The sequence below is a fragment of the Engystomops pustulosus genome, chromosome 7, assembly GCF_040894005.1.
Source record: "Engystomops pustulosus chromosome 7, aEngPut4.maternal, whole genome shotgun sequence".
In the NCBI taxonomy this organism is placed as follows: Eukaryota; Metazoa; Chordata; class Amphibia; order Anura; family Leptodactylidae; genus Engystomops; species Engystomops pustulosus.
This window is the reverse complement of record NC_092417.1, coordinates 35,934,160-35,949,448: the sequence shown is the minus strand read 5'-3', so window position 1 is coordinate 35,949,448 and position 15,289 is coordinate 35,934,160. Positions and strand designations below refer to the sequence as shown.

Below are 15,289 nucleotides of genomic sequence, written 5' to 3'. Positions count from 1 at the left end.
CATAAACTGTTAGAAGTTAAAATTGCTTAGTAAATCATTACCATAGTCCTTAAAGCCCTGGCAGCCTACAGTATGGCACACTAAACACGAGCCAGCAATTGCTCAAATAATTTTTACTGGCAATGCTGTCATGGCCATACATCAATATTTTAATATTCATTGCCAGCAAAATGTGCCAAGGTTATAAAACATTGTGTAGCTCAGGGCTACCAATCAACACCAGAAATCAACCCAAGTTGGCACTGACCTGTGTATGACCCCCAGCTTTAAAAGTTTGGGTCAGCAGGAGGTGGTGGGTATTGGGCAGTAGGGGAGGGGGGGGTCTTACAGCTCTGTAAGGCTGGCAATAAAACATGAGACAGTTTAATGGATGTCTCTGCTGACCCCGCTGAAGCCACGTGAAAACAAAAAGCCTGGACCTCATTTAGGGTGGACTGGGTGGGGAGTGGGCTTTATGCAAGGAGATCAGAAAGAATAGGACTTGGAAAATCAGAAACGTCTTTGCTGGGACCTTAGATATATTGATGTAGAAGGGACCTAAAGAATTGCGATTTCTTATTGAGTTTTGAGAGCAACCCAAAAATCGCTCCAAAGAGCAACACATTGACTTCTCCTATAATGATCCCATTCATTGCTCCATAGGTTTTATACCGCTGCTGATCCTTGAAGAACCTCTAAACACGGGTTTTATGGTGTATTTTACCATTGATTCTGCTTTGATGAACATTGTGACAATGTGCCCAGATTAACAAGAACATCCTTCTCCTGTGTTCCAGGTTCATTAACGCCAGGAGACGAATAGTCCAGCCGATGATTGACCAGTCTAATCGAGCAGGTAAGGTGCCAAGTTCCCATCTCCCAGGTGACATTGAACGGGTTAAGCCTCTATCAGAACCTTCCAGCAGTCAAAAGGTTTATGAAACAGAGAAAGGGGGGTTCAATAGGTAGTAAATAAAATGCCACAGCAAGACATTCTGTGAGACAGTAGGGACAAGAAGAGGGGGCAATCTCACCCGCTTTAAGTCTCAGCATCCCACCATAGGGAGCAGCTAATTGGTGCTAATTGGAGATTTCCAGCATGCTCTCAATTCAATTGCATCCCCTCCTCCTCACGAACCGTTAATTGGCGCAAAGTACTGGGCCGCTAAGAAACCGTTTAACCCTTAAGACGCTGGAGCAGGTGCTTTTTTTCCCCCCGTGGAAGGGTTAAATTGCTCATTGCCTCTGCCCAGTGCCATCTAACAGCTCTTGGCAGTATAAGGAAGTCTTTCCCATATGCAGCCTATTGTGTGCATTCATTGACTGTCTATTCACACACAACTGGCTGGAATTGCATTATACCACAGGCTTTTTTTTTTTTTTAGGTGTAGACTGAGAATGTGTGTGGGGCAATTGTAGAAAGGGGGGGGGTGACGTTCCTTTGGAAGCAATTCCCCCTTTATAAATGGCACCAAACTCATTTAATGACCAGCGCTACAATGCAATCTGTAATGAATATACATACAAGTCTCATTCTGGAAGGATTCTCCTTTTCTTTCTACCAGTATAATTGCACTTACCTCATGTCTGCCCTAATAAACCTTTATCTTATGTTAGAAACTTCTGTCACTTATAATCAGCGGGACGTGCATGTTATTTCAGTGGGGCAGGGGGGGAGCTGCTGCCAGACACCTCTGGTGCCGCTCATTTTGGGGAGGAAATTATCCAAAAAATGTCAGGCAGCCAGTCCTATTCTCTGTAAGGAATGGCTGGCGCCCACAGATTGTCGGTGGTCCTGTCCACAACAAAGGGATCTGCCAACCAAAACCTCATGTCCACAGTCAGAGCGTTCAATATATATTATACTATTTTATCAGAAGACAACAAATAACACCAGGTCACTCATATTTCAGACAAGCTTTGCATAAATCAGTAGTACAAGTAAATATACAAAACTTTGTAATATACATTATCAGTGAAAAGTGCCTTAGTCTCCCATCATCCTCCTAGTCTGCCTTTCTCTGTGAAACTTTTGCTGAATTCTGTCTTGCTAGCAAGACAGACAGAAGTTCTCCAAGGTGTCACATTACTTGGAGTCTATGGAGGAGGAAGCAGTAAGGTCTCCACTTAGTAAGGCTCAGTTCACACTAGCGTCAGCATTTCCGATTATTTATCTTGGTTAGAAAAGAAAAAAAATGGATGATAAATAAACTGAACATGTCATGTCAGTTACTTATGATTTTTTTACATTTATTAAGACAAATCATTGATCTATATGTCATGTCTATCTATCTATCAATCTATTATATCTATATATTCTATATATCTCCTCTATGGATCTATCTATCTAGAAAAACAGAAAAGAAAATTAATCTTTTTTCACTACCTGGTAGTGCTGCCCATTTTTGTATTGATATCTATCTCTCTCCTATCTTTGTATCTAAATATCTATCTATCTATCTATCTATCTATCTATCTATCTATCACCTATCTATCTATGTATATCCTATCTATCTATCTATCTATCTATCTATCTACATATCTATCTATCTCCTATCTATCTATCTATCTATCTATCTATCTATCTATCTATCTATCTATCTATCTATCTATCTATCCAATCTATACAGTATACACCCCATCCTCTATCTATCTATCTATCTATCTATCTATCTATCTATCTATCTATCTATCTATCTATCATTCCAAAAAGCAGGCAGCACTCCAGAATAGTGATCAAAAACGATGGGGTATCTTTATTCCATGTGCAACGTTTCAGCTCATGCAGAGCCTTTATCAAGCATGAAGACGCTCTTGCCAGAGTGTCAAGGACCTTGCACCCAACTTAGTTGCTGTGCTGCTCTGGACTTTCCCATACTTATCTATCTATCTATCTATCTATCTATCTATCTATCTATCTATCCATCTATCATCTATCTATCTATCTATCATCTATCTATCTATCTATCTATCTATCTATCTATCTATCTATCTATCTATCTATCTATCTATCCATCTATCATCTATCTATCTATCTATCTATCTATGTCTATCTATCTATCTATCTCATATCTATCTATCTATCTCATATCTATCATCTCTCTATCTATCATTTATCTATCTATCTATCTATCTATCTATCTATTTATCTATCACTATCTATCTATTTATCTATCACTATCTATCTATCTCATATCTATCTAGAAAAACAAAAAAAACAGCAGCTCCCAAAAAAAACCCTCTTGCAATAACTGACACTTTTTCCAACTATCCATCTCCCATTGACTTCAATGAAAAAATTATAATATCCGTTATGCATGCATTTTTTCCAACGGGAAAAAAATACTGCAAACACGTCATTTTTTTTCCCCTCAAAAAATGCATGCATTACGGATGACTGCCTAACTGAGCATAACAGATGACATAACAGATGACATAAAATTTACATTGATGTCAATGGGATTTTGAATTGATACATGGAACGGTAGTGTGAACGAAGCCTAATACAGAGAGGATTGCAAATTCACATACAGAGACTGCAGAGAGTAAAGCTGCTAGAAAATTAGAATTACAAGTTACAAACAGTGTTACAGCTCATGTACACTGATCACAACAGAAGGATCAAATGCTCAGCAAATAATCGTATTACCAAAACTGCCCTATGACAGCACAGAATTGTCCTTATATGAGCATTATTAAAACTTAACTTTTATTCATCAAATGGGAATAAGAGCACATAATTTGTGCTTAAAAAAGGGAGATATGTTCCTTTAAAACACAGAATGAGTCAGTCGCTGGGTAGATGTTACTAGTATATAAAGTATTAATAGTATGGAGCTCCCATGGCACAACACATAATTAATTATCTAATTATTTTAATAATGCTCAGATATGGACAATTTTGGGCTGTCATAGGGCAGTTTTGGTAATGCAGCTCATTGTGGATCACTTGTGGATAGGTTGGGTGCACTTTGAAGTCCCCTTGTCCAGCTCAGCCACAATCCATGGTTTAGATCCAGGTTGATGTTAGCCGAAACTGATGAATAAAGTGATAAAGTTGTGTCCTTAGTGTCTCCCCATTGTAGGAGTCAGGGAAGTAAGGATTGGACATGTTGAGCTTCACCATGCCCAATCCTTCAATTTCACCGGGGACACATCATCTAATGCCAAGGCATACAAGAGGGGCCAGTGTATTCCTTGTTGTAGACATAGCCACATTAGGTTACATGCATGTATATCATATAAGTCCTGCCTGTCATGTTTCTGTTGGTCTGAAGTATGTGTTTCAGTCCTAAAACTGGAACCTTTGCTGATATTTTGGTATGTCTTCTCTTCTTTCTCCTTCTCTGTGTCCACGTTTGACCACAATCAGGTTTTCTTCTTGATCCTTCAGTGAGCCAAGGAGCAGCGTATAGTCCAGAAGGGCAACCTATGGGAAGCTTTGTATTGGATGGGCAGCAACATATGGGGATCCGACCTGCAGGTGAGATATCAGCTGTATCTTCTATTATTATTATTACATTTAATACTGTGAGATACTCAAAGATACCCAATTGACTTCATACCAGAAACTATGGAGCTTACAGTAGCGACACCTCTTTAAAAAATACTGTAAAATTGTGTATATCATATGGTTTATTCATGACATGGAAAATAAAAATTGAGGGGGTCACTTTTGGGAACCAACATTCAGCTTTATTTGGGGAAACTTGGCATTCAATTTCCCTGCAGCGCCACCACAGGATGTATGGAGTATTACACTATCCATTCCAATCAATGGGCTGCGTGTGTCCTCCAGAGCCAGAGACACTCTTTGTAACTACCCTCCACTCATGCCAAGACCTGAGCATCCTCAACTTAGAACTCCATTCTATAAAATTAGAAGCCCTTAATTGGGTATATACAATTGTTTTATCCGTAATCATTAATTATACATTTTTGAGTCTCTTCTTTTTTTTTTTGGAACCTGCTCTGCAAATATCAAATTTTATTACTGATGTAGGTAGAAAATGTGAATATCTACAAAAAAAGAAAGATATATATGTATGTGGTTTTATATATAAATAATAATAATTCCTTTTTTATATAGCGCACATAGATTATGCAGCGCTGCACAGAGCTTGCCAAATCAATCCAAATCTCAAATTGAAATGCCAAATTGCCAAATCGATATATATATATAACAAATATAACTAATATAATATAACATTTTTAAAATGTAATAATTAAATACATTTTAAATTTACTTTCATATCAATCTCTAGATTCAATATAAAATTGTATTACATCCTGCAATCAGAAAACAGGATTTAGAAAAATGAATCATATGTTTCACTGTGTGATTAGAATTAGTCCCAGAAAAATCTTAAGAAAATATTGGATAGGAATATGCAAATATAAGGATAATTTATAGACCAAAATTAAAAAAAAATAAAAAAAAAATAATCATAAATAACATAATAATTAAAATAAATATTATATTAAATATAATAAATATTATATATGTGTATATATATATATATATATATATATATATATATACACATATATCTTACTATAGATATATGTATGTGTACATCCTTGATTGTATAGCGCCCCCTAAAGCCTATAGCTGACTTTAGCCTTGAAAATTCCTTTGCACCTTTTTACTACACTGAAACTACCCTCTAGTTATAATACATAGATATGGAACCGGAACAGGAAATTGTAATTTTTCCAAAAAACATTCTAACAAGATTTTATTGTTTTGGAAGCATGAAAAAAAGCCTTACAATTGAATAAGGCTAAACATTAATCCCTCGCAGGGGGAAAAGGAATTGAACAAAATTATTTGATACATTGGCAGCTATCATACCATGCAAAACAATAAAATATGGGGAGGGGGGTGAGAAGGGGGGACACAGGGCAGGCTGGAGAGTAAATTAATATATGTCACAAGACACTTTTAAAAGTTGACTATTGAAGGCATCATGTAGGACAATTTGGGAAGAGGAGGGTCTAGAAACTTCCTAAACAATTCAAATGTAATGTGATAATGTAGAAATACAAAGATATGAAGTTTTGGGGTAGATGAGCCATATTACACCAAGGTGACAGGCTAAGGAGATAAAACCAGAGCTCTCCCAAGGATGGGGGACCCTATGAGACAATCCACAGGTTCCATATTATTTCAAATAACTGGAAGGTGTCCGTTCTATGCGCCTCAATCTGTTCAAGAGGTTGATCCTATTTTTAACCTACAATCTCCCTTTCCCTGCTCACTTTACTATTCCTTGATATTCCGGGTCATATCTGATGTATATTGTGTATGGGAAATGTGACCATTCTGTGAGTATAACGCTTTGCTTTCTCTTCTCCTCCAGGTCCTATGAGTGGAATGGGCATGAATATGGGCATGGATGGGCAGTGGCACTATATGTAACCAACACATTGCAGAGCAATCAAAGCAAGGGGAAGTAAGTATCTTCCGGATGATGGGTCTTATATAGAGGTTGGGATGTCTGTGGTAATATATCCGTTGGATCCCACATACAAGTTATATGTATCCAATATCAGAAGAATAGTTTCCCTAGTTTTTCAGGTTCCTCAGACGAGTTTCTCTAAATGGGTCCTCACAAGGTGCTGTGGACATTTCTGTAACAAGCTCTCCTACTCTTCGAGGAAAATTTTCAAATCATACTGCGCCAGATTTTGAGGAGTTGTTACCGCTGATTTATCTGTAGATTCTGTAAAACAAAACTTACTAAATAGAAATGACTTTATGATTTTTTTATGCCTTGCGGCCCAACAACGCATTTGCTCTTAGATTTTAACTTCCTGGTTTTGCAAAGAAATCGGCATGAAAAACTGACCCGCAAATACAAAAAAATGACAAATTTACTTATGTTACAAAATTGCAAAATTAAAAAAAAAAACAATTTACATGCAGGATTTACAATGTCTACTTCTCTGATACTGTAAGCCGTAGTGTTATCCTCACACCTGCGTTGGGGGGTTACCGTTACGTTCTCCGTTTAAGGATAGTATAATGAAAACTAAAAGCAGAAGGTGAACAGAAAGTCTTCTTTACACCCTCTGTTCTCCATGACCCCCTTCTTCTTAAACTCAACTCCTCAAATTATGCTAATGCACCTGAAGGGCTTTTGTGGGGCATTACCAGAGCCCCTCCATGATGCAGTATCACAGTCTGTTACACAGTGTTCCCCATCCCTTCTGCTCCTTCAGCACTTCCCTCTCCCTTTGCCTGCTGTAATCTCATGGCAGCAGAGGAAGTTTCAATACACAGTGGGACGGGGGAAGTGCTCCTGCATAGTGTAACAGCCTATGAAACTACAGCACGCATGGTTTTTGGTAATGCACCCAGAGCAGAGCAGGTCTCCCCTCCCCCTGAACTTTCTGCTGCTGCTTGATAACAGGAAAGAGGGAGAGAGCAGGAGTTTGGGTGAGACATATGCTGCACATTGTAACGGCCGATGAATCTGTAGCACTGTGCGGCTCTGTTAATGCCCTTAGAGCCCCTCAGACTCATTAGCATAATTTTAAAAGTTGATATTAGAAGGAAGGAGGTCATGGATAACAAATATAAGAAGATTACCAGACCTATGAGTAAGTGTCCCTGGTTTATAAGACTTTTGATGGTAGATACTATACATGAGAATGTACTATACATGAGAAGGTAGTTGATTCTGCAGCAGGTGCTTGGTTTTGTGCAGCAATTCTGCACCATGTGAACATACCCCTATCTCTATAGAGACATTTCCATATTTATCCAAGGGCCTTAGCACATAGGCTGCTGTATTATACACATGTGCCACCTTGAGCTCCAGCGCTGACCTTGATCTCCCATGAAGCAGGGACGCCTGCGATAGTCTAGAACAGTGATGGCAAACCTTTTAGAGACCGAGTGCCCAAACTACAACAAAGACCCGCTTATTTATCGCAAAGTGCCATCACAGAAATGTAATTTGTGATTTATACTCAGTTTTCATTGATACCAGCACCCTGAGGACACCAATAAAGCAGAAAATAGTCCCAGGTAGTGCTGTCACTTTAAAATACCTCTGTGCACAGCAAGTCCTGGGCTGTCTGGGACTGCAGGAAGATGCCTGGAGTCATCTCTGGTGATGGCCTGAGTGCCCACAGAAAGGTCTCTGAGTGCCACCTCTGGCACCAGTGCCATAGGTTAGCCATCACTGGTCTAGAATAATAAAGCAGCAAAGTGGTTTCTACGTAATAATCGCCCTGCGCTGTATCTGCATGAGGGCCAGAGCCTCATTACTATCCACCTGAAGGGTTGTCCTGCCTTTGTCACGGCGTCCTCTCTGTACCTGCCTCCTGAAGGTGACACTTCTTCCAGGGCATTAAATTCCTCCTGTGAAATTAAACACTGGGAGAGAGATTGTTGGGGGCTAGTGAAATGGTCCTCGGAGTGATATAAATCTGTTAGCCTTGGATGGGTGCCCATATGATCCCATACATGAAGAGTAGAGTCTCTGTGACTGGCGGGATGCTCTGCTGCTGGGGGAGATCCTTTTTTTTTATCATGTTGCTCCTTCCTATCAATTGTTCTACACAGAACGGAGGGGAAGCAGTCAATAAATTTAAAGAGAGACACATTTAGGAGCAAGTGAATATGAAGCAATGGATTTTTCACTGAGGGCTGAATGACTGCACTTGGATTAAGAAATCCATTAGACTTTAAAGCTTCAAGTGTTTTTGACGTATTAAAAAAAAAAAAAAAATTTGTGTGCGGCTGCCAGTTTCATCCCCTTGGCTGGAGGCAGCCGAGCAGACAGAATTGCATATAACATTGAAACTTCTTTGTTTAATGAGGCCGAATATAGGAAGACGTACCTTGATTAAATCATTCTGTATATGTAAATAGAGGCCAGCCTTTCATAGCCCATCTCAGGGGGGACCGCCGTGACATCCGCTGATGGAGACAATTTTCCTATTTCTTCCTCCTTTTTTTTTACAAATGCAGTCAGGAAACGGAAAGCAATGTACCCTATAACGGCCATAGAGAAAACATTTTCTCAGCTTGGATAATTCTTAATATAGGCCATATAATTTCGAGCCTATTTAATTACATAACATATTTTATGCTTCATGACCAATTACATTAATAGCTTAATACAGAAGAATATTATCCTCTCTTGATTTGATTATGCAGCCACACAATATGGTATATTTGGTACTTAATTATCATCATCCATTGAGTAGGCTGCCGGGCTAGAACAAACACGGGGCCAATGATGCAGCCTGGGATATTGTGTTTAGATGGCTCCGGCACTTGTGTTAATAAAAAGGCGTCTCGCCATCCTCAGATTATCACTATATACTGTACGGAAACGTCTGCCGGACCCCTCCGCTGCCGGTACCAGAGGGTAAATGGAGCTGAGTGTTTAGGTCCTTTGGTGGCACTAAACATACATAGGCCTCAACCCATTTCTATTGCTGTCACCCTAACCTCCTTGTCTCCAAAACACTTGGGCCTCACACAGTTATTAGGTATAATGGAAAGATCTGCCCCTGTTCTGTGTGTTCAACCTCTCCTGAGCTATGGAGATACATTAACCGATGAGAAAACAATCACATAGGACACCAATAACCTAGTCATGGACCAGTCTGAGTGGTCTATTAGTGGTCTAGTGCCCAACACGATAGCATGACCAACTAAGCCGCCATTAGTGCAGTTGTCTCCAGTAGATTGACCAATATGAGCCCTATTGAAGGGGGCTGTAGGGCCATAGGGGGACCAGGCCAACCATGTAATGGATTATATTCACTTACAACATAGCAATTAAAATCAACATAATTGTCTACTAGCAAGTATCTTTTGTCTAGGACCAATTTAAAGCTGGATATAGATATATGGATAGTGGATATCTAGGAGTAATAAATGAGGGTGTAGATGGTGCTAGACCTGGTTGCTGGTGCTTATGGTTTCCCTAATCTTCCTGATTTTATATACAATCATTTCTGGATTTAAAGGGGTTTTCCCACAAAAAAGTTAGGCCCTATCCTGTGGAAAGGGCCTAACCTGCTGAATGGTGGGGGTCTCAGTGGTTAGACCCCACAGATCACGAGCATGGGGGCTGATGTGCCCCCTGCGGACCCCTCGTCGCTCCCCAAGAGCAGCCAGTTGTGCATGGCCCGGGGCTTCCCTGTTCATGTCTATGGATCTGATGGAGATTGCCAACCCTTTCGGACCCCCCTATCTGTTCTCATGATCTGTGGGGATATCATCACTGAGACCCCCACAATAAGCAAGTCAACTTGTTTCCTTTAAAAACACCTGACCCCTTGTTACAAACAGATCTCTCTGCCCACTGTGACCTCTGGTAAAGCTCTCTTGATACTGGAAATACTAAATTTTGGCTAAATCTGCTAAAAAAAAATAATTTGGTTATACTGAAATTATAAAATTTTGGAGAGCTCCCTAATAATCCATATTTTCTCTGTTTTCCAGGTCTGCAGTACATGCCAGGGGACTGTCTTTCTCAGGGTGGTCCTACGAGTATCAGTTTGGTACAACCAGCTCACACTTTTCCCCAGTTGGCATCACACCCTTCCTCAAGACATGGACCACCAGGGCCCGACATCCACCATCAGCCATCACGACACGTGGAGAATTTGCTTTCCTAGGGATGGCCATGTCTGCACAACCACCCCCATCACTCTAAACAAAACCCCTAACTTTTGGAGTCTCATCCAGTCCAGGAACTCCCCCCCCCCCTACATCACTTATAAGGAACCTCAAGGGAAAAAAAAAAAAGATAATATTTTAAGACTTTTGAACTTTGGTCAGTTTTAAAATTCCAGACAGCTGTGATTTTTTTAAATTTTGTCAATTTTTTTTTTTTTGTTTTTTTTTTCATCGACAACAAAGGACCAATGAAACAAGACATAAATGTGAAGTCATGGGTTCACTTTAACGCCCATTAAAAAAAAAAAAAAAACAAGTCCCCTCTGGAAGCAGAAAGACTCAGAGATATAACTACTGTAGGATAAATCATAGGAACTAAGTTAACTTGTACATTTCTGTTGATTTAAATAGTTTTAGAAGAGACAAAAAAAGAGATATCCTTGTTTTTTCCACACTATGTGTGTTGTTCCCAAATGAATGACTTGGCTCAGCCAGAAAAACCCCCACCCCCCACCCCCCTGTCCATGGAAAGCTACAGATTATTTTTACCTGTGAACAGCAAAGAACAAGAGCTGGACTAGAAGTAATGGTGGTGACAAATGTCTGCGCTCCTGTCCCTCAGCACTACAGGACTCTATGGATTGGGGCAGAGATCCAGACATGGACAAATGGAGACACCTACCTAAGACGTGGACATATGGAAAAGGGGGGACTTCCTGCAATCTGGTCTTTGCACCAAATGACAGACTGAACTTAATTGTAAACTCAAAGATTGAAGCGTGAGAGTGAGTGTGCGTCAGCGAGCGAGCCAGCGTGAGTGAGTGAGTGCGAGCCGGGAGATGAGTGCGAGTAGCGGCGAGAGTAAGGAAGACAATACTGTAACAAAATTTGTTCAGAGTTCGTTCTATTAATGTTTCATGTTAGATATTCTATGTGTTACCTCAATTGAAAAAACAAAAAAAAGAATGTTCTCCTAGGAAAAAAAAAAAAACACACAAAAAAAAAAAAAAAAAACCTGCTGTGGGATTGGTATTGTATGTCCATGGATAATTTCTTTCTCAGCACGTGTTCCTCATTAGAGAAAAATGCTGTTACCTTTAAGCTTTGTCAAATTTACATTAAAATACTTGTATGAGGACTGTGAGTTTATGTTTAAAGAAAAAAAGGTGTTACAAAAAAAAAAAAAAATGCGGTAATAAATATTTCATTTTGAATTTTTTCCTAGGGTTTCTGTGTGGACTTAGTTTTGTGTTACCATGATGTCATCCGAAAAATAACCCCTATGTCAGTACACATGTGTAATATATATATATATATATATATATCTATATATATATATATATATATATATATATATATATATATATATATATATATATATATATACACATATATACATAGATAGATAGAAAGATAGATACAGATATAGGTGTGTATAAAAATCTGTATCTAATATATATATGTATGAGTATATATATATATATATATATAATATAAATATATATATATATATATATATATATATAAATAGAATAGTAGAATATCATTATATATATATATATATATATATATATATATATATATATATATATATATATATATATATATGTTCATTATTATAATATATTATTTCTATATTTCCTTATATTTACAATATATTTGTTAGTTGTAATATTTTTTTTTATATAATAAATGAAACATAACATAATATATATTACAAAGAACCTACATAATACCTAGGAATACATACAGCATATACATTACATGTGTATGGATGTCACAAAATCATCTAATACTCCAGAAATCTCACCAAATAAATAAGACAATGCTCCACAAAAACAGCAATGGATACACAAAACACCCCATTCATCCCCCTCATACCAATTATTTTAATGATTTTTTCACTCCTTATAAATCATTCGATTTGTTTGGTTTTTTTTATTACATAAAAAAATCATTATTGCTTATTTGTTAATCATTTCTAAAAATATTTATATATATATATATATATATTTGTAAATTATTTTTATATATCTTTTTAAATTACTTTTGTAATTAGTTTTATCTAGATATTTTTGTTTTATTTTCATGTAATTTTTATTTTTTTCATTATTTTTACATAATTTTTATTTTATTTTTTTATATATTTTAAAAATTATTTTTAGTGATTCTTTTTTTTTTTTTAAATCACAGCACCTAAATGATTGTTTTACATCCCTGGGATTTCTGTTTTGTTTCATTACAATTCCTGAAGTATATTGTGTCTAGGAATGTTTTGTATGTTTATAGTCAATATTATTATCTAGTGATTTCTTATATTTATTTTTTTTAATGTTTAGAAATTTACATGACAAATTTAGAAAGCATAACCTATAAATTCGTATTCCAGGATTATTCAGCCCTAACGATATTTCCATCGCACATCGCATACAGCTCTCCTTTAGGCTGCAGTTCATACACAGCAAACGAATAGTCTGTGCGGCTTTAATATCGCAAGGTGAAAACAAGGTCTTAGATTTATGTTGATCAGAAGAAACGAAGGCGGTAAAAAGCAGGGTGCGGCAAATGATCCAGTACCGCATCTCCAGCCGCTGAGTGTGAATGTCGGCGGTGAAATGGTTAATGGGGAAGGGGGTCGCTGGAGCAGCTGTTCTGTGAGGAGGGGGGCGTCTAGTGATGGGACATTCATTCTCTGCTCAAGAATTTCACACACTTGCACAGAATTCACCGCGATTCCTATCATGGTGGGTGCAAGTTACTGGTATATAGGGTGGGGGTCTCTCATGGGGGGGGCAGTAGGGAAACCAGCACATTCATGGAAGAAAATTGTTCATAAATTGTTGCAAATGATCTGATATATATCGCGATAATCGGCCAGAACCAGGTCTTGTCCCAGAATTGTCGCACTATTTCCAGTGACAGTGAATGGGGGGCTCTGCTGCTGCTCTTGGAGCTTTGAAAGGCGATTTTAATATTAATAGTTTTGGTGTAGAACAGAAGGGAGTGTGCACAGCCTGCTCCCCCCCCCCCCCCCAGCCTGCTCCCCTGACAGGGATGATGGATGAGCCTGCTTGCTTCTCATTTCCCAGCCTCCATCCCAGCACCACAGAACAAGAACAAGGGAAGCAAAATAAACAAACACCCTTTGGCCTCCATGCATCGATTTCTAAATCATTAGGAATCAATTACTGCTCTCAATATTTCTTATTTTGCTTAAATAAAATATTCAGATGATGGAAAAGGCTGCAGATGGGGAGAGGCTCTTACTGGAAATGATCTCCCAGCTCTGGTGGTGCTGGTGCTGGGGGTAACCTTCAGCCTATTCCTGGAGATGTAGGGAGCAGCACATATACCAGGAATAATCCCAGCACTGCCGCTAATGGCCTCTCCATCTACTTCACTATCTATCTGTATCTATATATGTATCTATCATATATCTCCAACTATTTATCTATCATATATCTGTCTATATATCTCTACACATCCCCAGCCTGCACTAAGATCTATCTATCTATCTATCTATCTATCTATCTATCTATCTATCTATCTATCTCCTATGTATTTGTATCTATATATGTTTCTATCATAAATCTCCATCTATTTATCTATCTGTCTATATCTCTCTACATATCCCCAGCCTGCACTAATAAGTATCTGTATATTAAAGATCTCAATCTATTTCTCTATCCGTCTATCTATCCATCTATCTCCTATATTTCTATCCATCTATCTATCTATCTATCTATCTATCTATCTATCTATCTATCTATCTATCACATATCTATCTATCATATAGCCCCATCTATTTATCTATCTATATTTATCTCTCTACCATGGTGCATGATGATTGCTTCCACATACCCCCAGCCTGCACTGGTGTCCGAATATTATATATTTCCGTCTATGTATCTATTTCTCCGTTTTATATCTGTTTATCTGTCATATATCTACCTGTTTATTTATCCATCAGCCATGGTGCAGCCTTACTCACTGAATCTCCTGTCTATCAATCAGTCTCATATCTAATATCTACATCTATTAATCTCATAGCTATCAATAAATATATATATATCTACCTATCTTCAATAAGAAATACGATTAGATATATATTTCTTTTTCTTGTATATATATATATATATATATACATATATATATATATATATATATATTTTCTATCATAAAGCTTATTTGTATAAATCTCTTATCTATCATCTATCTATATATGTGTGTATATATACATCATATTTATCTAATTATATATCTATCATGTGTCTCCTGTCTATCTAACAATCTATCTCTTCTCCTATCTCATTCCATGTATATATTTGGAGATTCTTAGTTAGTACATAGTGTTCTTAAAGTGAATCTTCCACTTGGGTTTATACAGTTCTTTCCTGTTAGAATTGTCAGTTTGTCGGGTGACAGTGTTACATTCTATCTATCAGAAATTGTATTTCTATCTATCTATGTATTAATATCCATATCCCTCCACATCTGCCATGGAGCATGCTGGGGTTACCCCCTCCTTCTCTCCCCTATATAGTGGTTTCTATGGTCACCCTGGGTCTCTGTGTGTGGGAGGGTCAGTGTTGGGTGCCCGAGAGAAAACTGCTCAGCCAAGATCATTTATCAACGTCACCCACATAATGATCCTCTCTGCAG

General features: G+C 37.9%; 1 protein-coding gene across 7 annotated transcripts in view; it reads left to right on the top strand.

Moving 5' to 3' along the window:
• MEIS2 (Meis homeobox 2) overlaps positions 1 to 10,591 on the top strand; it is a 120,783-nt gene extending 110,192 nt beyond the window's left edge. For 4 of the 7 annotated variants that reach the window (XM_072115441.1, XM_072115442.1, XM_072115439.1 and 1 more), the window contains exons 10-13: positions 777 to 835; positions 4,352 to 4,462; positions 6,342 to 6,434; positions 10,451 to 10,591. In XM_072115441.1, coding sequence (XP_071971542.1) covers positions 777 to 835; positions 4,352 to 4,462; positions 6,342 to 6,400 — 229 coding nt within the window. In that variant the 3' untranslated portion in view covers positions 6,401 to 6,434; positions 10,451 to 10,591. The remainder of the gene's footprint in view (positions 1 to 776; positions 836 to 4,351; positions 4,463 to 6,341; positions 6,435 to 10,450) is intronic. The other 3 variants (XM_072115443.1, XM_072115445.1, XM_072115440.1) reach the window with 1 other exon arrangement.
• Positions 10,592 to 15,289: the final 4,698 nt, after the last annotated feature.